Raw genomic sequence first — 26,279 nt, forward strand, 5'->3', positions numbered from 1 at the left:
GTGAAAAAAGTACTCTATACTAACTGATTTTGGACACAAAATGTTAATTAAATGCAACTAAATAAAATGTTTTACAGTTTAATGTATTTTAAATAAAGTTTGCTGAATGTTTGTGTGTTTTTTAACCTACTTAATTTATTTAAATGGTATTGTTTTTATGATGTAGGATTATAGAAATAGAATGGTTGTTAATGTCGTGTGTGTATGTTGCAGCAGTTCTCTTATCCAAAACTAATTTCTCCTAAGGAAGACAATAAATACTACATTGAACCTTGTTTTTATTATATACACACACAGTGCTAATCTACTATTCAAAAAGAACCAAAAAATGCAATAAGAGCCAAACGATTCAACAATTGGACACCGTGTATATCTTTATTAGTTTGAACCTAAAGGATACACAATCAAAAATACTCAAGGCTTTGCTACATTTCAACTAACAACAGCACAAGATTTCAAAAATCTTTTTTTTTTTTTTTCTGACAACAAATATAAAAATGGAAAAAGGGCACACTTGTGGCCAAACATAGCAGAAAATCAAGCTTTGGCAGAAATTCAGATGAGACATTTCACCAAATCATCTCAGGAGTCCAAGGTTTCGCCTCTGGTTAAATGCAAGCATAGACACCATCTAAAGCAAGTCGCAAAGCTCTAAACACCTTCATCCATTGAGAAACCGTGAGAATATTACAATGTGTCTGACGAACATACACATCATGGGTAATTGCTCTCAGGAGTTATTTACATCGAGGTTCAAAGTAGGAACCATAACATTCTGTACAGTACAATTTGTTCTTTTGCCATTTTATTGATGGCCTATATCAATATTTCATTAACATGTTGTAATAGGTTGTACATAAAAATGAGTCTAACAAGTAGGGTGTCTGTTTTCATAATCTAATGTGAGCATGTATGTATATTTTCTGCCATTTCAGAAATAAAAGCACAAAACTCCCTGTTTTATCATGCCTTTCAAAATTGCTGTTACCTAACTACATAAGGGGCTTATGGGTATTCTGTTTTCAAAATGGATCATTGACACTTACAGACATTGTGGTAAAACTGCTCGACAACATTCCAGAGTCATGCCTTTGTACAAACAATAGTTAAGTATTAAAAACAAAAAAATTTACAACAAAATTAAATAATAATAAATACAAATTAATGAATATAAGATTGAAACTATGCAGTTAAAAATTAAACACAGGTCATAAAAGAAACAAATGAGCTGGTGGAAATATTGGGTAATTAGGGAATTGCATGATGCAGGTGAACATAATAACAACTCTTTAAAAAGCAGTGTGGGGAATCTCATTGGCTGTCTGTGTTGGGAGGCTTGACATCATGCTGGGAACTTCCAGCGGGAAGCCATGGAGAAACGGAGCGGGAGGTGGTCTGCTTGGCCATGCTGTAGTGGCTGATGATGGTGTAAAAGCGGCCACGGCTGTTGGTGTCCTGGGCAGTGTAGTAGGCCTCCAGTGAGGCAGGGATGCAGCGCTTGTGCTGTAGGAAAAGTCGGGAATATGTAATATTAGAGCTATGAATGTTACTCAAAATTTGATGTCAGCATATGAACAGTATTATTAATTCAGTTGCATTATTTCAATGCTTCAACGTGGCAAATGTGCGTCACACACATCTCTATTATTCTTTATACATTAATGTAGTAATTATTTAAGCAGATATACAAATTATCTTTATATGTAATCTCATAATTACTTCAGATGTGTTTGAAATATGGTTAAAATGCACTATATTTATGGTAAACTAAAATATACGTAAGAGTTTTTTCTACTGAAATTGTACTGTAATTATACATCTGTAATGAGGAAGTTACAATTTAGTACATTTGAAAATATTAACTATAAAAGCAACATCGAGTAACCTACTACAGTTAAAACTATATTCAAGAATGATGATTAATGAAAAATTATTTTAAATTATTAAAAGTAAAAATTTTAATTTGACAATGCACACTTTTAAAAAGTGTACTATAGTCAAGTCAAGTCACCTTTATTTATATAGCGCATTAAACAAAATACATTGCGTCAAAGCAACTGAACAACATTCATTAGGAAAACAGTGTGTCAATAATAATAAATGACAGTTGAATGACACTCTGTGTACCTGTAGTCATGAAAGTGTACATTGTGGCCTTAAATTTGGACTTTTTGGCCTTTAATTTAGTCTGAAAACAAAGTAAGCATTTGTACTACAGTTTTTGTAACAATTATATGAATTTATCATCAGTGTATGTATGCAGTATTTATCTATAAATAAATGAATATTCAAATATTCGTTTATTTAAATTAAGTTTAATGAGACAGACAGTTATTTTTCAGAAACATTTATTGTTTCCGTCATTTTGAACAATAAGCTTGAACATTACACATTGTGTTTTGTAGCTAAAAACCTTTAACAATACGTGCAAACAAACAAAATTACAGATTAAAAGCAAAATATATATATAAAATGAACAAAGAAAAAACATAAAGCAGCCTGCAGCAATTAGGCTATTGTAGAACGTAGCCTACACTTAACTTTTAAACTTTTAAACTGTGATCAAATTTTTTTTTTTTTTTTTTATTGTTTTACATGTTCTTGTTAAGAAATATGGACATGTAAACATGATCAGGAAAGTCGGCTCCTTAGTCGGTTAATAATAATAATAATAATAATAATAATAATAATAAGGTCGCGGAGAAAACGCACAGACGTTGGCGGGACTCACAAATAACGGTGTGCTAAGCGAATATGTTTTGTGAAGCGCTTCGTGTTTTCGTTTCACCACTGGATGGGATCCTCATCTGGTGGAATACATGGCTCCAGCAAGAACTGTTCCCACGCTCTGTAATCATCGCTGAAGAACTGGCTCAGCCTTTTCCGACGAGTGGGCATTGTATCCTCTTCATCGTGCATCCGCACCACTAGCATCAAGGAAAATGTTCTGATAATGTTCAAAAAAGTTTTTTTTTTCTTACTTCTCTCATGTTTTTAATCGAGAAATCTGAGATGCTTGTACCAAGGGTCTAGGGCAGACGCGAGAAGAGGAGTTTTCACTGCATTCTCCAAGTTAGCGGTGTTTATTCGTTGCTTGAGAGATGCCGCAACAATGTTCTTGAATTCGGTCACTTTCTGTGATTCTCCTCGGCATATTTGAAGTACTGTAGAAGATTGCAGTTCTTAGGGGCCGTTCACATATTGCATCTTTTGCGTAGTCAAGTTCGTTATTTCCAATGTAAGCGCGCGGTATGCGCGTCCATAATGGAAGCGACGCGGTGCGACCACTGATCTATATATCAGTGGGTACGACACGCCCGTTTTTTCCAGGCACGTCCGCACCGCATCGAGTTAAAAACATTTCAACTTTTCATAATTCCGCAAGCGCACCGCAGGTCATGTCACAAGAACTAAACATTCAGCTTCATCCTTTCCCGTTACAACGTTGAAAGCTCAGCCAAGATGAAGGAACAGCTGATCATAGCTGTATATGGATTGCCATTTTGATATAAATTTAGTAGCAGAGCTACTGCAAGCGATTTTTAGTGCTGCAAATCCATTTATCCTTTGCTGAAATTTCAGCGTCTTCATGGAGAGAGCACGTCATTATTGCTTAGCAACGGCAGACGCCTCAAGAGCACTTCTGCCCCAGCGCTTTGGAAAGAATGAGAAAGCGGCGCGCCTAGCGTTTTCCTCGCGTTTTTAGGAACGATATGTGAACGGCCCCATATTCATTCATTAGTTATATTTTGCTTGCATACAACTTCAAATATGCCGTGGAGAATTACAGAAAGTGAACAAATTAGGTTTTATTGTGAACTTGCACTGCACACCCCTATTACAATTAAATCCTTATCTTATCATGACAAAGTATATATCGTTGGAAAGGTCTACGAATCTTTTTTTCTGTTACAAATTATGCAGGGAAAGTAATAGATTAATTTATGTCAAGAGTGCACCTCAAAAACCTACATCATAACAGGAGTTCTGACCTATGTCAAAAAAAAGTCTTTGTTGCCTTTTTCTCTATAACACTTTAGAAATCAGAAATTATATATCACTTGAAAACTTAAAATCTCAAAATTCATCCTTTAAAAACCCATTTTAAAATCAAACACTGCATTAACATGTAAATGGTACATCAAAGTCATGTTACAATATGTTTTAAGTCATGAATTATAAAGAAATAGGTTTGGATCATGGACTTTTAAACATCTGAGTGACAGTTAACAGGTTAATAAATGAAGAAACTGAAGAAATGTTGTGTTCATCTACTCACCTTATACACAAAGCCATCAGGGCAGGTGTGGTCATAGGTAAAGGCTTTGTACACTACCAGAAACACTATACAGGCCAGGAAGGCCAGGGCCAGTATGATGAGGATGGTCACCTGTATATGTATAGAAAAAAAGACAAAGTTCATTACTGTGCCCTTCTAGCAAATAGTCAAGATTATATATATATATATATATATATATATATATATATATATATATATAATTCCATTAGCTTTCCATTCGTTCCTTGACCAGGACCAGGACCACACCCTAAATGCACTGAAGCAACTGCAGTGTGATTAGTTGATTAGATAATTGCATTAATGAGAAATTGAACAGGTGTTCCTAATAATCCTTTAGGTGAGTGTATATGTGTTATATATTTGTATTGTCACATTATTAGATTTTCATGTTGTTAGCTTATCATCATGCTAATGTCAAACCCTATGGAAATCAACTGTACATGCACTTCACAGGGTGGCTATAAGAGCATTTCAGATCTGTTACTTGTGAGGATCTATTTCTTTTTAGGATATGGAAGCACACAGTTAAGCAGATCACTAGTTAAGAACAACATTACTAGAGATGACTGATGGAAACGAAAAGTGAGGTAAAATGCAAAATATCACAATATCAACTAGATTAATTTTAGAATCATACAACTGTTATCTGTTTTTCTCTCTCTCCATTTATTCATTCTCTTATCACAGATTAAACAAGTGTACAGTCTGATGTCCTTGGCCAAAATTGGCCCCATTTGTAGCATGTTGCTAAGCGGTGGGACAAGAGCCAAAATGGCTGGGTGCCTTTCACGCTCTGAGTAGCATCTAGATTTGAACCACTTTAGTGTTTTAAGCCATGCCCCAATGGGACATTTTCAAGGTTTTTTATTTATTTTATTTTTCATGAAATTTGGCTATGGTTTCATGTGAAAAGTATTTAAATATAACTCTTTCATTTCACTCTGAGCACCTGCTGTTGTTTGCAGGACAAATAAAATAATAATTATTCATTAATAATTTTTAATACTGTCATTAATGCTATTATTAATCTGTCTCCATTAAAATAGTCTGTAATAAAAAAAATAAAAAAATAAAAATTCATCCCCATCCACAATAAAAGAAAGCCCAGAGGACAAAATTGAAATAAAATTAGGTTATTTTCATACTCCAATGTCAATGTTTTTGTGTCACACAAGACATACCACCAGCTGTTTTCCTGTTTGTCACCTCCACAAAGTTTTTCTAGGTCCCCAGTGTTGCTTTTTTTGTGGTCAGATTAATCTATGTTCAGAAAACCATAATCCCCAGGGTGGATTTATTCAATAGGCTCATCTTCTTTGGAGTGCTTGGAGTATTAATGCTGTATGCTGATTCTGCATGTATAGAGACTATAGACGTTTATTATAAATAAAATCATAGCATCCAAAGATGTAGAGATGGATGTACAGATGGAAAAAAAATATTACACCAATAGATAAAATAAAATAAAATACTAAAATACTTTTCCATTTTCCATCTTTGTCTCACTCCACTGAATCTGGCAAGCTCCAGTCTAGTTGGCTGACTATACATTTTTTTTTTTTTGGTGGGAGGGGGGGTTGGGGTTGGGGGTGGGGGTGGGGATACACTAGATTTTAAAATAAATTTGCCTAAAAACAAGATTCAGAACTGTATCAGGTTAATATTATATAATGGATGAAATAATTCCAGGTTTCACTAGAGTTTACCTGGTCAAATTAATTAAAATACATTCTATGCTTTGTGTAAAGCACTTCAAATACCAAGTTAGACATTCACAAGCAAAAGTCTATATTCCACTTTGTTTTCTATAAAAATTATGACTGAGTAAAAGTCTGTATTTATTACTGCTGCATGGACAAAAATTCTGATAACATTGTCTAGACTTATCTTTCATTATTCTTCAGTGTTTTCTGTACAATCATTCACAAGAACAAATGTGATATTATGTAAATACATTTCATCAGAAAAAAAGCCATTAGTTAAATAAAATAATGTAATAATTAATAAAATAGTGTAATGAAATAATACAAATTATGTAAAAATGGGTCTTGACCTGAATAAGCTAAATGTTAGTCAAATGTATCTTAATATCTAGAAATATCTATAAGAAAAAACAACAAGATGACACAATGACATTGGTATTTAACCAGTTATTTGAGTTTGACAATTAATAGCAGACAGAGAGTTTTAGGGAGACAATTTCCAAGAAGAAGCATGCTTAAAAGCAATAGCGGGTGACCACGCATGATGCCGACCGACGTGAATATCAAATGCGGAAATCCATGGCCAAGCGGGCCGCTTACTATGTGCAGTTATACAAAAAGTTGGACACCTCTGGAGGCACCAACAATATCTATCGTCTGCATACACACACCACCGAGCCACCCAAGATATCGGCCAGGTCATCCAAATCAGGGATGCCAACCATCAGGTCCTCTGCGATCCACTCGCCATGCTCTATCACTGGAGCGCGTACTTTAGCGATATCAGCAATGTCGAATTTCCGCACCCACCCATACCAAGCGTGGAACCATTTCACAGCCCCATTGCCGATGGCGAGAGCGATTGAGAAAATGAAGAACAGAAATGCATCAGGCCCCGATGATATTCCAGTTGAGGCGTGGAACTGCTTGCTGACTTTTTCAAAAGTGGCATCGTGACGGTGCCATTCCCAAAGGCTGGAGGACAAGCACCACAGTGCCCATCTGGAAAGGCAAGGGCGACGTCGCTGAGTGCACCAACTAACAGCCAATTTGCCTCCTCGGCAACGCAATGAAGATGAGCGTGTCATCGATCAGCGCCTACGAGACATTATCACAATCTGCGATGGACACCATCTATGCACCACATCTTCTCATGAAGCAACATTGTGAAAAGAACAAGACTGTCCACCTTGCCTTCCTTGATCTGGAGAAGGCATTCGATCGTATCCCACATGACCTGATCTGCCACTCACTGTCTCATGGTGTCCCCAAGGCCTACATCGACTGGGTGATTCGATATCTCCGTCGGCATCCACCAGGGATCTGCCCTCTCACCCCTGCTATTCATCATGTATGGACACAGTGACTGCAGGCCTGATCCAACAACCACACCCTTGGACATAGTTGTTCGCTAACGATGTCTGTCTTGCATACGAGGCCCGCCAGCAGCTCCAACATTAAACGCAGCAATGGTCAGACCGACTCGATGTGAACGGCATGCTGGTCATCATCACCAAGACCAAGTACTCGGAAGCTGGTGTGCAGACAGATGGATCCATCGCTATTAATAGCCACACCCTGAAGAAAAGTGCATAAATTTAAATATCTCGGCTCGATGATCTTCACAGATTGCGACTCACTGCCTGATGCACGAGCACAGGTGAATGCTGTGTGGCTCAAACGGCGGCGAGTGATGGGTTTGCTTTGAGAAAGGAAGATGCCGATCCACCTGAAGTCGAAGATATACAAAATGGTCATGTGCCCCATTGCATGCTGGCCTGCTACAGCAAAGCACGAAAACACTATGCACGCCATAGCGATGGGCGTTCGGCTTGACCCTGCTCGACCATGTGCAGAACGAGGAATTCAGACAGGCCATTGGCATCGCCCCAATTACAGAGCATACCCAATTACAGAGCACCTGTGATGGTACAGCCATGTCATGTGGAGCCATGATGACTCGGTGGCCAAGACTGCTTCCTGCCTCAGCCCGCCAGGCAAGCGACCGCAAGGAAGGCCCAAAAAGAAATGGATGAAGCACATTCGGAATGACATGCAAACATGTGGACCTGCGGCATTGTCCCCGACGATGCCTCAGACCAAACCAAGTGGCGAATATTGTGCCAATTGCCAGAACCTGCACTGCGGGACTAACGCCCGGAAAAAGAGAGAGTTTCAGGGAGGAAAAAATTGCTTACTTAATTTAACTTAGTTCATACTATAATGACACAGAAACCACACACTTTAAAAATACCATGTTGGTTGATGTTCCTATGGTATACACTATAATCCAATTAACTTTGAAGCATGCTGCGATAGCACCATGTTACATGCCCCAAAAACCTGATATCATGCACCGTCAAAAAAAAAAAAAAAAAAAAGAGATGTCTTTTTTCTCTCCAGACATCAAGAACACTACAAAGATGTGCTGTTGCATTTTAATTTTTTTTTTTTTTTCAGTTGAGTCTGTCCACTTTCATACTCCTGTTTCTCCACTCTATTGTTTTCTCATCATGCTTATATAACATTCCCCATGCCTCTCCACTGATTTTTTATAAATACTGCATGGCTTTCTCCCACCTGAATGTTCTGCAGTTCAGGTCACCATGTGCCATCTTCTTAGACTCCATGTTTGAAAGTGTCTCTCCTAGTTAGAACCTTGGTAACGCTTTTGATTGTTCCCCAAAGATGCATTTATAATAACCATAATTTAATTTAATTTACTTCTTGTCTATCAGGCACTGTATTCCGATACGCAGGACCAGGACAGAATTTTTTCTTTTTTTCAGATTATAATATGTCTGGTACTTGTTTCCCAGCTTTGCTAACTAAATAAAGCATGGCTGTATATAAAGAGATTAAATAAATAATGTCATAAAAGACATGTTTATTGCAGAGCTGAAAGAGTTCAGATGAACTCAAGTGAACTCCTACTATATATATGTGTGTGTGTGTGTGTGTGTGTGTGTGTGTACCCCCGGTATATCCAGGCTTTTAAACTCCTGCTCAACTTTCTTAGTTAAAAATTCATTTTATTTTATTTAAATGGAAGAGACAGATCTGGAACATGTTTTTTAATGCAACCACATTATGCTGAATGAACAAATTGGTCTCCTCTTGGATACCACAAATTTTACTTTTTTCTCAAGTGAACCTTACTACCAGGTACTTCCGGTCATTGAAGTCCACCATATCAAGGTCCACCACACTGGGTGAACTATCCCTTCAAGTAACCTATTTATTTAATGAATATTATATCATTTCCAAGTACAGTTATGTTTCGAGGGAGTTGTGATACTGTGTATGGATGATGCACACGATCTGTGACAAGTTTGCAGTGAAGAATCTCCATTCCCACTTGGCCCTCTTCTTGAGAGACAGTGGTCAAACATCTGCACCCCACATATTCAGACTGTGTGTCCGCAGAGGCAACATGGCTGCTTCGATCATGGGAATTACATGGTGCTGGCTGCGTCTAGCTCTGAAGAGCTGTGTTGTGCTCTGAAGATCTATATCTATTGGGAGGGTGTGACATGAAAATATGAAAATATCAATTTGCTTCCTTGGTCAGCCATGCATACGAGGAGGTTATGAATTGTGCCAAATCCACACTGAGTTTAGCTTGGTCATGTGAGAAACCGCAAGTTCGCTTTGGGAACACTCAATGGACGAATCATCATGGGTCATAACACCCCTCCAGTGAGTCATTCCGCTCTTCCCAAATCTTTACATCAAGGTGTCAAGGTAATAGAGGAACCTGTATTCAGCTCACATAATGACTCCATAACGTTCAAATTATTTAAAACACGGGCTGACAGCGCTTGTCATGCGGAGCCATGATGACTCGGTAGCCAAGACTGCCTCCCGCCTCAGCCCACCTGGCAAGCGACCGCAAGAAAGGCTCAAAAATAAATGGATTGAGCGCAATGTCCATTCAAATACATGTCCTGGAGAGCCACAGTCCTGTAGCTTTCTAGGAATCCTTAGACCTTGATTAGCTTGTTCATGTGCATTTTATTGAGTTGGAGCTGAACTCTGTGGCTTTCCAGGACCTATGTTGGCCACCCGTGACTCATTCCCATCTCAAGGAACCGGATTATTTACATAACCCTAAGACTTTTTTTAAAAATATACTTTTAAAACATTTTGCGTACACTACACTTATTAAATACAATTAAGGACACCTATTTTAGGGGATATAACCTATGAATCCTTTAAATTAAATTCACCTTTTCTAACCATATAGTGACAATAAATCTCAGCTCTTTGGAAATACAGTATTGTTCAAAATAATAGCAGTACAATGTGACTAACCAGAATAATCAAGGTTTTTAGTATATTTTTTATTGCTACGTGGCAAACAAGTTACCAGTAGGTTCAGTAGATTGTCAGAAAACAAACAAGACCCAGCATTCATGATATGCACGCTCTTAAGGCTGTGCAGTTGGGCAATTAGTTGAAAGGGGTGTGTTCAAAAAAATAGCAGTGTCTACCTTTGATTGTACAAACTCAAAACTATTTTGTACAAACATTTTTTTTTTCTGGGATTTAGCAATCCTGTGAATCACTAAACTAATATTTAGTTGTATGACCACAGTTTTTTAAAACTGCTTGACATCTGTGTGGCATGGAGTCAACCAACTTGTGGCACCTCTCAGCTGTTATTCCACTCCATGATTCTTTAACAACATTCCACAATTCATTCACATTTCTTGGTTTTGCTTCAGAAACAGCATTTTTGATATCACCCCACAAGTTCTCAATTGGATTAAGGTCTGGAGATTGGGCTGGCCACTCCATAACATTAATTTTGTTGGTTTGGAACCAAGACTTTGCCCGTTTACTAGTGTGTTTTGGGTCATTGTCTTGTTGAAACAACCATTTCAAGGGCATGTCCTCTTCAGCATAGGGCAACATGACCTCTTCAAGTATTTTAACATATGCAAACTGATCCATGATCCCTGGTATGCGATAAATAGGCCCAACACCATAGTAGGAGAAACATGCCCATATCATGATGCTTGCACCTCCATGCTTCACTGTCTTCACTGTGTACTGTGGCTTGAATTCAGAGTTTGGGGGTCGTCTCACAAACTGCCTGTGGCCCTTGGACCCAAAAAGAACAATTTTACTCTCATCAGTCCACAAAATGTTCCTCCATTTCTCTTTAGGCCAGTTGATGTGTTCTTTGGCAAATTGTAACCTCTTCTGCACATGCCTTTTTTTTAACAGAGGGACTTTGCGGGGGTTTCTTGAAAATAGATTAGCTTCACACAGACGTCTTCTAACTGTCACAGTACTTACAGGTAACTCCAGACTGTCTTTGGTCATCCTGGAGGTGATCATTGGCTGAGCCTTTGCCATTCTGGTTATTCTTCTATCCATTTTGATGGTTGTCTTCCGTTTTCTTCCACGTCTCTCTGGTTTTGCTCTCCATTTTAAGGCATTGGAGATCATTTTAGCTGAACAGCCTATCATTTTTTGCACCTCTTTATAGGTTTTCCCCTCTCTAATCAACTTTTTAATCAAAGTACGCTGTTCTTCTGAACAATGTCTTGAACGACCCATTTTCCTCAGCTTTCAAATGCATGTTCAACAAGTGTTGGCTTCATCCTTAAATAGGGGCCACCTGATTCACACCTGTTTCTTCACAAAATTGATGACCTCAGTGGTTGAATGCCACACTGCTATTTTTTTGAACACACCCCTTTCAACTAATTCAACTAATTGCCCAATTGCACAGCCTTAAGAGCGTGCATATCATGAATGCTGGGTCTCATTTGTTTTCTGACAATCTACTGAACCTACTGGTAACTTGTTTGCCACGTAGCAATAAAAAAAATACGAAAAACCTTGATTATTCTGGTTAGTCACATTGTACTGCTATTATTTTGAACAATACTGTATGTGCCTGGGGCTATGTTTCTGCAACACTAATATTGCCTAATATCTTACTGCGCAAATCACGGCAGTTTCAAACTAAAATGTCCAGTGAGTGGCGTTAAAAGGCACTTTCAATATGTGACCAAGGTCAAAATCTAAAGACTATAAGACTTGAGCTGGACAATGCCACTTTTTCCCCAATGTCGATGCAGTTTAGTATAAATAAAATTCTCAATTGTCTTTTTTTTTTTTTTTGCATAAAAACAAAACAACATAAAAGGAATCTATCTTAGCATCCCTGTGCTTTCATTATGAGTATTCTGTAATACTGTGGTCCAATGAGACTGCTGTGTCCCTAGCATTGTCCTGCTGCCTCCGCAACTGCAACAATTGGCTACAAACACAGCCAGACCACTTTCCACTCCATATGTGTGAGCAGCCCATCCGTCACAGTTTCCTCAGGGGTTCTGAGATTCTCAGTTTCATCTACTCTTGCTGCATAACAATGGTTCTCACAAAGCAGTGTGATGTCAGTCAATAAGTAAATCAATGCATCCCTGAGCTTCAGATGGCGGAAGACTCATTTTCTCAGAGCAACTTTGTTATGAGATGAGTGCCAAGACTAACCACAGACCATTAAAAAAAGATATCTAGCTTTTATTTTTAATAGATAAATAATATCTCAGACATCTGTTTTCCAAATGACCCTCTCCTCCCGCCCAGAATTTCAGAGTGTCTAAGATTAACTGAAAAAAACCTTGTGGGATTTGTAATCTTAAGCTTCATCTGTTCCTAAGCACTTACTACAGACACACTTACTACAGACATACAGTGGTGAAACACTGAGGAGAGGCTGAGGGAAATCACAGTAACACATTAGACAAAGGAACAGAAAAGACAAGGGTGTTTATTTAGTATTTGTTAAGTGTCAATGCCAGTCTGTTCCCTCATAAGTTAATATGGCCTCACTCACTTCATTTCCTAAGGCAGCATCGTCTCGGTTACGTATGGTAACCCTCGTTCCCTGAAGGAGGGAACGGAGACGCCACGTCGGATGACCGACGAATATGGGATATCGCTTCGATAGACCAATCTACTTCGAGTGTAAACTAAACGAGCCAATGCACATTGGCATGCAATTATTGCATCCAGCTGCCGCTGATCACTGCGTGAGTATAAGAGGGCAGCAGGTGCAATGCATACCAGTTTTATGCTGAATGAACAAATTGGTCTCCTCTTGGATACCACAAATTTTACTTTTTTCTCAAGTGAACCTTACTACCAGGTACTTCCGGTCATTGAGGTCCACCATATCAAGGTCCACCACACTGGGTGAACTATCCCTTCAAGTAACCTATTTATTTAATGAATATTATATCATTTCCAAGTACAGTTATGTTTCGAGGGAGTTGTGATACTGTGTATGGATGATGCACACGATCTGTGACAAGTTTGCAGTGAAGAATCTCCATTCCCACTTGGCCCTCTTCTTGAGAGACAGTGGTCAAACATCTGCACCCCACATATTCAGACTGTGTGTCCGCAGAGGCAACATGGCTGCTTCGATCATGGGAATTACATGGTGCTGGCTGCGTCTAGCTCTGAAGAGCTGTGTTGTGCTCTGAAGATCTATATCTATTGGGAGGGTGTGACATGAAAATATGAAAATATCAATTTGCTTCCTTGGTCAGCCATGCATACGAGGAGGTTATGAATTGTGCCAAATCCACACTGAGTTTAGCTTGGTCATGTGAGAAACCGCAAGTTCGCTTTGGGAACACTCAATGGACGAATAATCATGGGTCATAACACCCCTCCAGTGAGTCATTCCGCTCTTCCCAAATCTTTACATCAAGGTGTCAAGGTAATAGAGGAACCTGTATTCAGCTCACATAATGACTCCATAACGTTCAAATTATTTAAAACACGGGCTGACAGCGCTTGTCATGCGGAGCCATGATGACTCGGTAGCCAAGACTGCCTCCCGCCTCAGCCCACCTGGCAAGCGACCGCAAGAAAGGCTCAAAAATAAATGGATTGAGCGCAATGTACATTCAAATACATGTCCTGGAGAGCCACAGTCCTGTAGCTTTCTAGGAATCCTTAGACCTTGATTAGCTTGTTCATGTGCATTTTATTGAGTTGGAGCTGAACTCTGTGGCTTTCCAGGACCTATGTTGGCCACCCGTGACTCATTCCCATCTCAAGGAACCGGATTATTTACATAACCCTAAGACTTTTTTTAAAAATATACTTTTAAAACATTTTGCGTACACTACACTTATTAAATACAATTAAGGACACCTATTTTAGGGGATATAACCTATGAATCCTTTAAATTAAATTCACCTTTTCTAACCATATAGTGACAATAAATCTCAGCTCTTTGGAAATATGTGCCTGGGGCTATGTTTCTGCAACACTAATATTGCCTAATATCTTACTGCGCAAATCACGGCAGTTTCAAACTAAAATGTCCAGTGAGTGGCGTTAAAAGGCACTTTCAATATGTGACCAAGGTCAAAATCTAAAGACTATAAGACTTGAGCTGGACAATGCCACTTTTTCCCCAATGTCGATGCAGTTTAGTATAAATAAAATTCTCAATTGTCTTTTTTTTTTTTTGCATAAAAACAAAACAACATAAAAGGAATCTATCTTAGCATCCCTGTGCTTTCATTATGAGTATTCTGTAATACTGTGGTCCAATGAGACTGCTGTGTCCCTAGCATTGTCTTGCTGCCTCCGCAACTGCAACAATTGGCTACAAACACAGCCAGACCACTTTCCACTCCATATGTGTGAGCAGCCCATCCGTCACAGTTTCTTCAGGGGTTCTGAGATTCTCAGTTTCATCTACTCTTGCTGCATAACAATGGTTCTCACAAAGCAGTGTGATGTCAGTCAATAAGTAAATCAATGCATCCCTGAGCTTCAGATGGCGGAAGACTCATTTTCTCAGAGCAACTTTGTTATGAGATGAGTGCCAAGACTAACCACAGACCATTAGAAAAAGATATCTAGCTTTTATTTTTAATAGATAAATAATATCTCAGACATCTGTTTTCCAAATGACCCTCTCCTCCCGCCCAGAATTTCAGAGTGTCTAAGATTAACTGAAAAAACCTTGTGGGATTTGTAATCTTAAGCTTCATCTGTTCCTAAGCACTTACTACAGACACACTTACTACAGACATACAGTGGTGAAACACTGAGGAGAGGCTGAGGGAAATCACAGTACCACATTAGACAAAGGAACAGAAAAGACAAGGGTGTTTATTTAGTATTTGTTAAGTGTCAATGCCAGTCTGTTCCCTCATAAGTTAATATGGCCTCACTCAGTTCATTTCCTAAGGCAGCATCGTCTCGGTTACGTATGGTAACCCTCGTTCCCTGAAGGAGGGAACGGAGACGCCACGTCGGATGACCGACGAATATGGGATATCGCTTCGATAGACCAATCTACTTCGAGTGTAAACTAAACGAGCCAATGCACATTGGCATGCAATTATTGCATCCAGCTGCCGCTGATCACTGCGTGAGTATAAGAGGGCAGCAGGTGCAATGCATACCAGTTTTTCGCTGAGGAGCCGAGCCGGGAACCCGGCAGCTCAGTGGCGGTACAGCAACCATGGCGACGGGACGTGGCGTCTCCGTTCCCTCCTTCAGGGAACAGGGTTACCATACGTAACCGAGACGTTCCCTTTCAGTCGGTCACTCTCGACGCCACGTCGGATGACCGACGAATATGGGATCCCTATCCCTTCCAGTGCCCTGTGCGAGCCGCCTGCGCCCCTATTAGGTGTAGGCCGGGGCTCAGAACAAGTAGCTCCACTCACCATTGTCAAAGCACTACCTCACTGGGTGAGATTGGATAACACTGGGAAAACGTACCCGGTCCGCCTGGAGCCGGGACGCTGCGGAAGCCCCATCCTTCCCGAAGGAGGTCTCGGAGGCCAATACACATATAGCATCCGTTTAGGAGTATACGGAGAAATCTGAGGTGATTAAAACCCTCTTGGGAAGGCAGAAGTCTGCCGGGGAAACACGGGCTCTAAGGCTATACCGTGGACTATACACATACGAGTACCGCTTAGGTCTCAATATGGAGCCCAGCCTTCCATGGTTCTCACGGATTCATTATGAAGGCCTGGCGCCGGACGTTCCGCTGCGTCCAGCTGCCTAGGGGATGGAGGATCTCAACATGGTCTACAGTACGGACACTCTGGAGCAGTTTTAGCAAGCCGACACTAACCGGGGCCTCTCAGTGCCACTACCCGTTTGAGGTGAGAACACAGGAGGATACCGGCTCTACACGAAGGCTATAGAACCTAGCGAACGTGTTAGGGGTCGCCCAGCCCGCAGCTCTACAAATATCTGTCAGCGAGGCGACACGAGCCAGCGCCCAGGAGGATGCAACACCTCTAGTTGAGTGAGCTCGCAACCTAAACGGGCAGGGCACATCCTGAGCCTGATAAGCCAGGGTTATGGCATCCGCAATCCAGTGGGCCATCCTCTGCTTAGAGACGGCATTCCCCTTCTGCCGGCCTCCGTAACAGACAAAGAGCTGGTCTGAGGTCCTGAAGCTTTGCGTCCGGTCCACGTAGCACCTTAATGCTCGAACAGGACAAAGCAAAGCCAGGGCTGGGTCTGCCTCCTCCAGGGGCAGCGCTTGCAGGTTCACCACTTGGTCTTTGAAGGGTGTAGTGGGAACCTTGGGCACGTAGCCAGGCCGGGGCCTCAGGATTACCTGGGAGTCAGCCGGCCCGAACTCTAGGCACGAATCGTCGACCGAGAATGCATGAAGGTCCCCTACCCTCTTGATGGAGGCCAGTGCAAGCAGGAGCACAGTTTTCAATGAAAGAAACTTTAGCTCAACTGAATGCAAAGGCTCGAATGGGGCCTGCTGTAGTGATTTAAGCACTAGAGACAGGTCCCAAGAGGGTATACAGGGGGGCCGGGATGGATTTAACCTCCTGGTCCCTCTAAGGAACCTGATGATGAGGTCATGTTTACCCAAGACTTCCCATTCACAGGGTCATGGTACGCAGCAATATCGGCAACCTGGACTTTGAGGGTGGAGGGAGACAGCCTTCGCTCCAACCCTTGCTGCAGAAAGGATAGCACGACCGCAATCGGGCATCTTCGGGGGTCTTCTCGGCGAGAAGAACACCACTCAACGAACAGGTTCCACTTCAAGGCATAGGCGTGTCTCGTAGACGGTGCTCTTGCCGAAGTGATGGTGTTAACTACCTCTTGGGGTAGGTCACCTAGAACCTCCGCATCCCGTCCAGGGACCAAACATGGAGTTTCCAAAGGTCTGGACGGGGGTGCCAAATGGTGCCCCATCTCTGAGTCAGTAAATCCCTCCTCAGAGGAACTGGCCAAGGAGGGGCTGTCAAGAGGAGCACTAGTTTGGGGAACCAGGTCCGAGTAGGCCAATATGGCACTACTAGCAAGACTTGCTCCTCGTCCTCCCGGACTTTGCACAATGTCTGTGCGAGAAGGCTCACTGGGGGAAACGCATACCTGCGTAGGCCCCGCGACCAGCTGTGTGCCAGTGCGTCCGTGCCGAGAGTTCCCTCGGTCAGGGAGTAGAAAACCTGGCAGTGAGAGGTCTCTGGAGCAGCAAACAGGTCTACCTGAGTGGCTCTGAACTGCCTCCAAATCAGCTGGACCGTCAGGGGATGGAGTCGCCATTCTCCCGGGAGCATTGCTCAAGACAGCTCGTCGGCTGTACGACTGAGCAGGCCTGGAATGTGAACGGCACGAAGTGACCTCAGAGCCTTCTGACTCCAAAGGAGGAGGTGGCGGGCGAGTTGCGAGATGCGACGAGAGCGCAGACCACCTTGGCGGTTGATGTACGCAACAGTCGCAGTGTTGTCCAATCGGACCAGCACCGGCTTGCCTCGTAAGAAACCTTTGAGACGGTTCAAGGCAAGGTGCGTTGCTAACAACTCAAGGCAATTGATGTGCCACTGCAGCTTCGGGCCCGTCCAAACCCCTGAGACTGCATGCCCGTTGTACGTGGCCCCCCCGGCAGTGGTGGAGGCATGCGTGTAAACCACAGCATGCCTGGAGATCTGCTCTAGGGGCACCCCTGCCCAAAGGAATGTCAGATCTGACCACAGAGTGAGGGTTTGGCGACAGGCCGGTGTAACTTGGACCCGGTGAGTGCCGCGCTTCCACGCCCACCTCAGGACTCGGCCATAAAGCCAGTGCTGGAGCGGTCTCATATGTAATAGGCCGAGTGGTGTAAGTGCCGCTGTGGCCACCATATGCCCCAGGAGCCTCTGAAAGAGTTTCAGTGGGACCGCTGTCCTGCTCTTGAACGTATTCAAGCAGGCTAGCACCGACCGCGCACGTTCCTCTGTGAGGCGTGCTGTCTGTTCGACCGAATCCAACTCCATACCGAGAAAAGAGATCCTCTGCAATGGTGAGAGTTTGCTCTCTTCCCAGCTGACCTGAAGGCCCAAAAGGCTCAGGTGCCAGAGCACCACATCCCTGTGCTCGCACAACTGATCTCGAGACTGTGCTAGTATCAGCCAATCGTCTAAGTAGTTGAAAATGCGAACACTCTGCTCTCTGAGAGGAACAAGAGCTGCCTCCGTGACTTCCGTGAAGACACAGGGAGACTGGGACAGCCGGAAGGGCAGGACCTTGTACTGATATGCTAGTCCTTCGAACGCAAACCGCAGAAAAGGTCTGTGGCGCGGAAGTATGGACACATGAAAGTACACGTCCTTCAGGTCGATCGCTGCAAACCAATCTTGGGGACGGACGCACCTGAAAATGCGTTTCTGTGTCAACATTTTGAACTGTAGCCGATGGAGGGCCTGATTCAAAACTCGCAGAACCAAGATCGGTCGTAACCCACCGCTTTTCTTGGGTACAATGAGGTACGGGCTGTAGAGCCCCATCCTCATATCGGCTGGAGGGACCGGCTCTATCGCGGCCTTCGCCAGTAGGACTGCAATCTCCTTCCGCAAGACAGGGGCATCGGACGCTTTCACTGTAGTGTAGCGGACACCACAGAGCTTGGGGGGAAGCCGGGCGATCTGAATCGCATAGCCGAGGCTGATGGTTCGCAGAAGCCAGCAAGACGGGATGGGTAGCGCTGACCAGGCGCCTAAGAACCGTACAAGCGGGACCAGCGGAACCACAGCCATACCCGCAGTGGGACAGCGTGGTGGAACACAGGGACCCAACTCGGGCGGCTTGTGAGCAGGCCGGAGTGTGGTGCGAGTGTGGGGTGCAGGGCTCACCTGGTTCCACAGGTTGGCAGAGGGTGCGTGAGTAGGGCCTTTGTTGACGCTCTCGAACCGCCATCTGCTGCCATCTGGCGAAGGAGGAGGATGAGTGAGGTCCGGTGCTTGGCCGTCCGCAACTCTCCATGCCCTCCTGGGACCCAGAGAGGGAGGAAACTACTCTCCTGTCGAGATTTCCAGATTCTCCGCCTGGCCCTCCTCCAGGGGAGGGAGAGGTGCCTTCACCATCCCCCAGAAAGCAGCTACCTCTCTCTGGGTCACCCGTCCCAGGGCCTCTTGCTCTTCTGCTCACCGCCAAGTTTGACGGGGGCCAGGACGGGAGGGGCAGCCTGCCTACGCCCAGCTCAATGGCACCACTTGGAGGCTGCTGCAGATGCGACGCGTAAACAGGGGCGGATGCAGGGGGCTGCCCTCGGCGACGAGCAGGCTGGGCACTGCAGCCGGCGGGTGGGTGGAAATAGCAGCAGCTGCCCGCCGGGGCAGGATGTGTCGGATCGCCTCAGTCTGCTTCTGGGCAGCCGAGACTTGCTGGGCCAAGATCTCGACTGCGTCGCCGAAGAGGCCGGTCTGGGACACAATGGCATTGAGAAACTGAACCTTGTCAGTGTCCCTCATGTCTGCCAGACCCAGCCACAGATGGCGCTCCTGGACCACTAATGTGGACATCGCACGACCCAGCGAACGCGCGGTGACCTTCGTCGCTCGAAGCGCAAGGTCAGTGGCGGTTCGGAGCTCTTCCAGAAGCGCTGGATCGTGACCACCCTCATGCAGGTCTTTCAGTGCCTTAGCCTTGTGCACCTGCAGTAACGCCATAGCGTGTAAGGAGGAAGCAGCTTCCCCGCAAGCCACATCAGACCAGACAAGTGCCTACAGGCCCGGGAAGGGAGCACCGGGTCTCCACGCCAGGAGGCGGCGGACTTAGGACACAATTGCATCGCTACCGCCCGCTCCACCGACGGGATTCCTGAATACCCCTTCACTGCACCGCCCTCGAGGGTGGTGAGGGAGGAGGAGCCCACCGGCTGGTTTCTGGCAGTAAAAGGTGCCATCCATGACTTGGTGAGCTCGTCATGCACTTCCGGAAAGAAAGGCACTGGGGTGGGGCGCTGAGAACCAGCGCGCACCACCCCGAGAAACCAATCATCCAGCCGTGAGGGCTCGGGACGCGGTGGGGGATTCCACTCGAGCCCTACCCTCTCGGCGGCCCGGGAAAGCATAGCTGCCACTTCGGAATCCGAATCAGGCTTTGTCACCATCCCAGAGGACTGTAGCGCAGCCGAACCGTGATCCGACAGCTCTCCCTCCGATGCTGAGATCGACATCTGGTCGGGGGGAGTCCCACTGGATACCGCTGGTACGCTCCTTGAAGAGGGCCCAGTGCGTTCCGTGGGTTGCTCCACTGGATCGGAGGTGCTAGAGGAGTGGTGGTCCCCAGAGGGTTGGTTCCCTGCGGGGTTTGCCACCACTGTGACCCTCAAACCACTCGCGCTACTGCCGGAAGTGGTTCTCGTCTGTCGGCCGCCAGAACGAGTCCCAGATCGCGGCCGCGGCAAGGTAGCCCCTGAAGGTAGCGGAGCCTGGTTTGCAGCTCCGAGATGGTCATATTCCCGCAGTGAGAACATGACTCATCCACGAAAGCCACCTCAGCGTGCTCGATGCCCAGACACGTGAGGCAGCGATCGTGACCATCACCCGTTGCCAGGTAACGACCGCACCCAGAAACGCACGGGTGAAACGGCATCCTTATAAGGACGATCCGTCGTCTTTATAAAGACGCACCCGTGAAGCTCTTTTAGAGAAATTTGCTCTTTTAGGAAATGCTCTTTTAGTGCTGAGGCGCACAGGGGAATTGGCCGCTTGCAACACGACAGGGGTAGTGCAACCTGAAGTGTGCAATCCACTCGACACAGGAACGACCGCCGCTGAAGCGCCGTCTCGCCAACACACGAAGCTTCCGAGAGCGTGCTGAACTCGTAGTTCACAGCAGACACAGTTGAGCAGAGCGATACTAACGCTCGGCTCCGAAGCGAAAAGCTGGTATGCATTGCACCTGCTGCCCTCTTATACTCACGCAGTGATCAGCGGCAGCTGGATGCAATAATTGCATGCCAATGTGCATTGGCTCGTTTAGTTTACACTCGAAGTAGATTGGTCTATCGAAGCGATATCCCATATTCGTCGGTCATCCGACGTGGCGTCGAGAGTGACCGACTGAAAGGGAACTTAAGGATACCTGAATGCGAATGTCGTTCCATAAGCTAGACAGCAGATAGCTTGTTTTAGAAATGTAAAGGAAAAATCACATATCCTTCACAGAGAAGGCAAGCCAGAATGCCAGTGCATAAATTAAATACAAGATGGCGGACAGGTAAAAAGTATACTGTATATATTCAATTCTGAAAGTTAACAATAAAAACTGATCTATGTAATTAAAAATCTATCTATCTATCTATCTATCTATCTATCTATCTATCTGTCGCTCTCTCTCTCTCTCACTATCAGTGTTTGGAGTAATGCATTGCAAAAGTAACCACATTACAGTAGTATATTACTTTTTCATTTAACGCAGTAATATAACACATTACTAATACAAATTGGGGAATATAATACTCGTTACAATCTCAATAACGCACTTTACAACAACATTTTAAATCAAAATTAATAGGTGAATTTACCAAACGGCACCAGAGAAATAAATCCCTGAGTAAAATAGTTTGTCTATTTCCTGCTGCTGGAATTCCATGGTTGATATAACTGCACAGACATATTTTACATCAGTGACATGGACACAATCCTGTTATTTTCAATTCAGCAGAGAAAATGACAAGAAGGCATGGTCAAGTGCAATCTTTGTGTGACACTGAACTCTCAACATCAAGAAATAGCATGAGTAACTGAAGAAAAACACCGGGACTGGTGCCATAAACACTAACCGCGGGAGCTTCAAGGTCAGAGGAGAGAACGAATGTGGCATACAAATGCGGACAAGCAACAGAAATGAAGTTTAACTAAAATTAAGAAAAGCTGTTTGTTTTTTTATTAAATTATAGTCAGTCGATATATAAAAAGAATGAATACGCAAAATATATTTAACTTAATTAAAAGATTAACAAAACAAGAGGGAAAGACTGAGTATATGCTATCGAGTTTAATTTATGTGTGGTGCAGTGCTCTACAAATATTTCACAGAAACAAAACCAAGATGACAAATGCTCATTCTAAAATAAGTCAACACACTTCAGTTTCAAATGATCTGTATGATGAAAAATTACGAAGGTGCCTCACGCACCTATCAGAATAATATAGAGTCAGTCAAACAAACAACGTTATATAAAACATGTATGGCATCATGTGGGTGAGCGGTTTGCTGATGTCAGTGTTGTGGATCGAGTGGCCCGTGGTGGCGGTGGGGTTATAGTATGACAAGGCGTTTGTTATGGACAACGAACACAGGTGCATTTTATTGATGGCATTTTAAATGTACAGAGATACCGTGATGAGATCCTGAGACCCATTGTTGTGCCATTCATCCACGACCATCACCTCATGTTGCAGCATGATAATGCACAGCCCCATGTTGCAAAGACCTGTACACAATTCCTAGAAGCTGAACAGTTCTTGCATGGCCAGCATTCTAACCAGACATGTCACCCATTGAGCATGTTTGGGATGCTCTGTATCAGTGTATACGACAGCGTGTTCCAGTTCCTGACAATATCCAGCAACTTTGCACAGCCATTGAAGAGGAGTGGACAAACAATCCACAGGCCACAATCGACAACCTGATCAACTCTATGTGAAGGAGATGTGTTGCACTGCGTGAGGCAAATGGTGGTCACACCTAATACTGTCTGGTTTTCGGACCCCCCCAGAACCCAAAAATTGGTGGATGGTGGATGGATTATCTCGCAAAGGAGAATTGCTTATAAACACAGATTTAGACAGATTTGTGAACAATATTTCAGAGGAAATGGCTTTTCGTGTACTTTTGTTTGCAAATGTTTAGTCATAAAAGCTGATTACATTGTTTTTTAACAATAAACATTTAAAGCTTTACAAACACGTTCTGTGATCAGTTTGTCGTTTACCAGTTCATAATTCAGTCTTGCAACCTAATTATGACTGAATGAGAGAGGTAAATGTTTAAATCTATTTGAAATGCACTTTTTTTCTAAGAATTCACTGCTCTTTTTCACACAGCAGGTTTTTTGATTGTCCATTTTTTTTTTTTTTTTTTTTTTTTTTTTTTGGACAACCTTGTGATGGATTTTACTTCAAAATGTGAGTTCCATTCAGGTTTCATGCAATTGGCACTTTATTCGAAGGATTGTTTACAATTTCACAGCAAAAGCTATAAAGCTGTTTCCCATGTATAAGCTGTGTGTTTACAGAAAAAAAAAATGCAATTTACTTCAGTTTTATTCTGTTTTATTCTTATTCTTCGTGAAAATATGTTCTGAAAGATTCCTTAATAAGCTTTGTTCGGGATGTTAAACTTCTTTAAGAGCCCTAAAGACTGCCATGGTGAAAACATTATTTGAAATCTCCTTGTGAAATTTGCTAGAGTACGTATGGGTCAGTGTTTTGATTGCAGAAGAGTTCGACAAAGGATTACTAACACATAATAAAACACAACTCCAGGTAAGCTTTTGATGAGGATATGAAATCTCCAAAAAGTCTCTGTTGAATGATAAAGACCCTTTGTTAATAATTTACTTGGAGAAAAAAATTGGCAAAACTAAAATATAAGTACAGAAGCTGATTAATCGTAAAAAGAATCGACCGATTAATCGATTATTAAAATAATCGTTAGTTGCAGCCCTACAATGAACCAACACCAGCAGATGACATTGCACCCAAAATCATCACAGACTGTGGGAAATTAACACTGGACTTCAAGCAACTTGGGCTTCTCCGAAAAACATATGAATCCTGTAAAACACATTCACCATTTCTGACGTTATAATGATGCTAGCTCTACAGTGGCTGACCAAATTTATGCAATTATTTCTCACTTACTAGAACATAATAAAAAATATTGTGCCTTGACCAATAAGTAGGAGCAAAGGGGCGGGGCAAGTGTTGTAAAACTGTTTACAAGTGGTTGACCAATATATTTATGCAGATTAATTCACATATTAAAATAATTTATTAAATGATAAAATATTGTCATATTTCCTACTTTTTTTTTCCCAAATCAAAACTCTGCTTTGGTCCATGAAGCTAATTGTTCAATCTAATTATGGCCTGATTGACCTGAATAATTAATATTCATAACAAATGTTCTTGAAAATGGCAAAAAAAAATCTCGACAACTATTAACACAGAAACACTGTTTGGCAATGTGGCTCTCTAGACGGCTAGAAATCTCTTTCCATTTCATTAAAGGAGAAGTGACACAAATTAAATAATTCTCCTCGGGGTAGGACAGAAATGCCATGTTCAGCTCCAATTACTGTATCTTACTATGTGCCAATTAGGCTGGGTCTCTTCGGAGATACCCAAATTGAAGGGGACAAAGAACAATCTAAAAGACAAACACTATTTAATCGGAGAAGCCATCAGAATGTTTAAGGCAAAAGAAAAAAGAGCTGCTGAGAGAAGAAAAAAAAAACTATTTTGAAGTACTCTTTTATTTTAGAATTCTAAAGATATTTTTGGTTTAACTGAAACAGAGGAAACAGCTCTACCAAAAAACTACAAAACGTATTTGGTCTTTCAAAGCTCTTTTCAGATCACTGATTTTCATTTTGAATCCTGAACCAGCTTCACTAGGTTTTCAACTCGTAGCAAGACATACAAATCTATTTATGATTAGGGGTTTAGCAAATGACTGATCGATATGTGCCTCAGTTTTAAAGTCATGGTTCAATTTGCAGAGAGAACACAAAATCAAAAAAGTATGCCCTATGCATCTTTTTTTAACAGGTAAGTTGTATTTGTCAGTAGTACTGAAGTGTTAATCTAAATCTTCCTCTCAAGTGTAGTCTACTTGCGATGTGCTAACTGCTTCTCAGATCTACCATAGTGCTAGAAGGCTTCTGTAGGGGGTAATCAACAATATGGCAGAATAACAAGACTGCCTCTCTAGGGCCATGTATCTCACACCAGTGAGCCTGTGGGCATTTTGGCCATTAGCCCTGCTAACAGTGTGAGCTGAAAGACAGAGAAAGAGAGAGGAAATTTGCAGTAGGGAGAGCTGTGCCACACTACTAATTGCTCCCTAAGCACCCTATAGGTGCATAGGTAAGAGGCTTTTGCTCAAGAGAGGCAGCAGTGTCATAGAATAACGTGAACTCATTTTGCTATGTAGTCATATACAGTGTTGGCAAATTTTCTGGACATGTCCTGTAAATTTGTATCATAACAGAAAATAAATGAAGGCAAAATGTATAATGTATATGGCTTCAGAGAATATAGTCTTTTTTTTTTTTTTAATCAAAACTTCCTTGTGATTTTAGAGTGAAATTTGACAAGGACATTTTCTTGACTGTTTAGGCAAGATTCACTCTCCCGTCTATTAATTAACTAAGCTGAAAAAAGCTGAACTTGCTCATCTAGTGAGTAAAACTCTGTTGCTGAAGTGTGTGTGCGTGCTTGTGTGTGTGCGTGCGTGTGTGTGTGAGCTGAAGTGTGTGTGTGTGTGTGTGTGTGTGTAATTCTACTCTACAGTTCATCTTGAATATATCCCTGTTGTCTTGATATGAACAAAAGATTTTCATAATGTGAAGACCATTTGCCATTGCAAAAAGTGGTGGTACATTTCATAATTTTCATGTCTACAACAACAACTTATATTATAACAAAACAGATGTCACTGAAATTATTAAGTAATAAAAAATATATAATATTAAAAATATAATATTTAACTTATAACTTATAATATAAGTTGATATATATATATATATATATATATATATATATATATATATATATATATATATATATATATATATATATATATATATATATATATATATAATTTTTTTTTTTTTTTTTTTACATTGACAGGCATGAAGACACTGGAACTGCTTACTAATTTTATAATTCAATTTTACTAAATTCCTATTGGGCGGAGCATCTTACCCAACCTTAACCACAACTCAGACACCAGGCACCATGGGC

The 26,279-nt window shown here is 42.4% G+C and overlaps 1 protein-coding gene across 2 annotated transcripts in view; it reads right to left on the reverse strand.

Annotated features, from left to right (window-relative positions):
- Positions 1-352: 352 nt before the first annotated feature.
- The window catches only part of LOC113063879 (neuronal vesicle trafficking-associated protein 2-like), a 43,604-nt gene continuing 17,677 nt past the window's right edge, over positions 353-26,279 (reverse strand). For both annotated transcript variants that reach the window (XM_026234282.1, XM_026234283.1), the window contains exons 4-5: positions 4,280-4,390; positions 353-1,503 (exon numbers count right to left, since the gene is read on the reverse strand). In XM_026234282.1, coding sequence (XP_026090067.1) covers positions 1,312-1,503; positions 4,280-4,390 — 303 coding nt within the window. In that variant the 3' untranslated portion in view covers positions 353-1,311. The remainder of the gene's footprint in view (positions 1,504-4,279; positions 4,391-26,279) is intronic.

This window comes from Carassius auratus, chromosome 46, assembly GCF_003368295.1.
Source record: "Carassius auratus strain Wakin chromosome 46, ASM336829v1, whole genome shotgun sequence".
NCBI classification, from domain to species: Eukaryota; Metazoa; Chordata; class Actinopteri; order Cypriniformes; family Cyprinidae; genus Carassius; species Carassius auratus.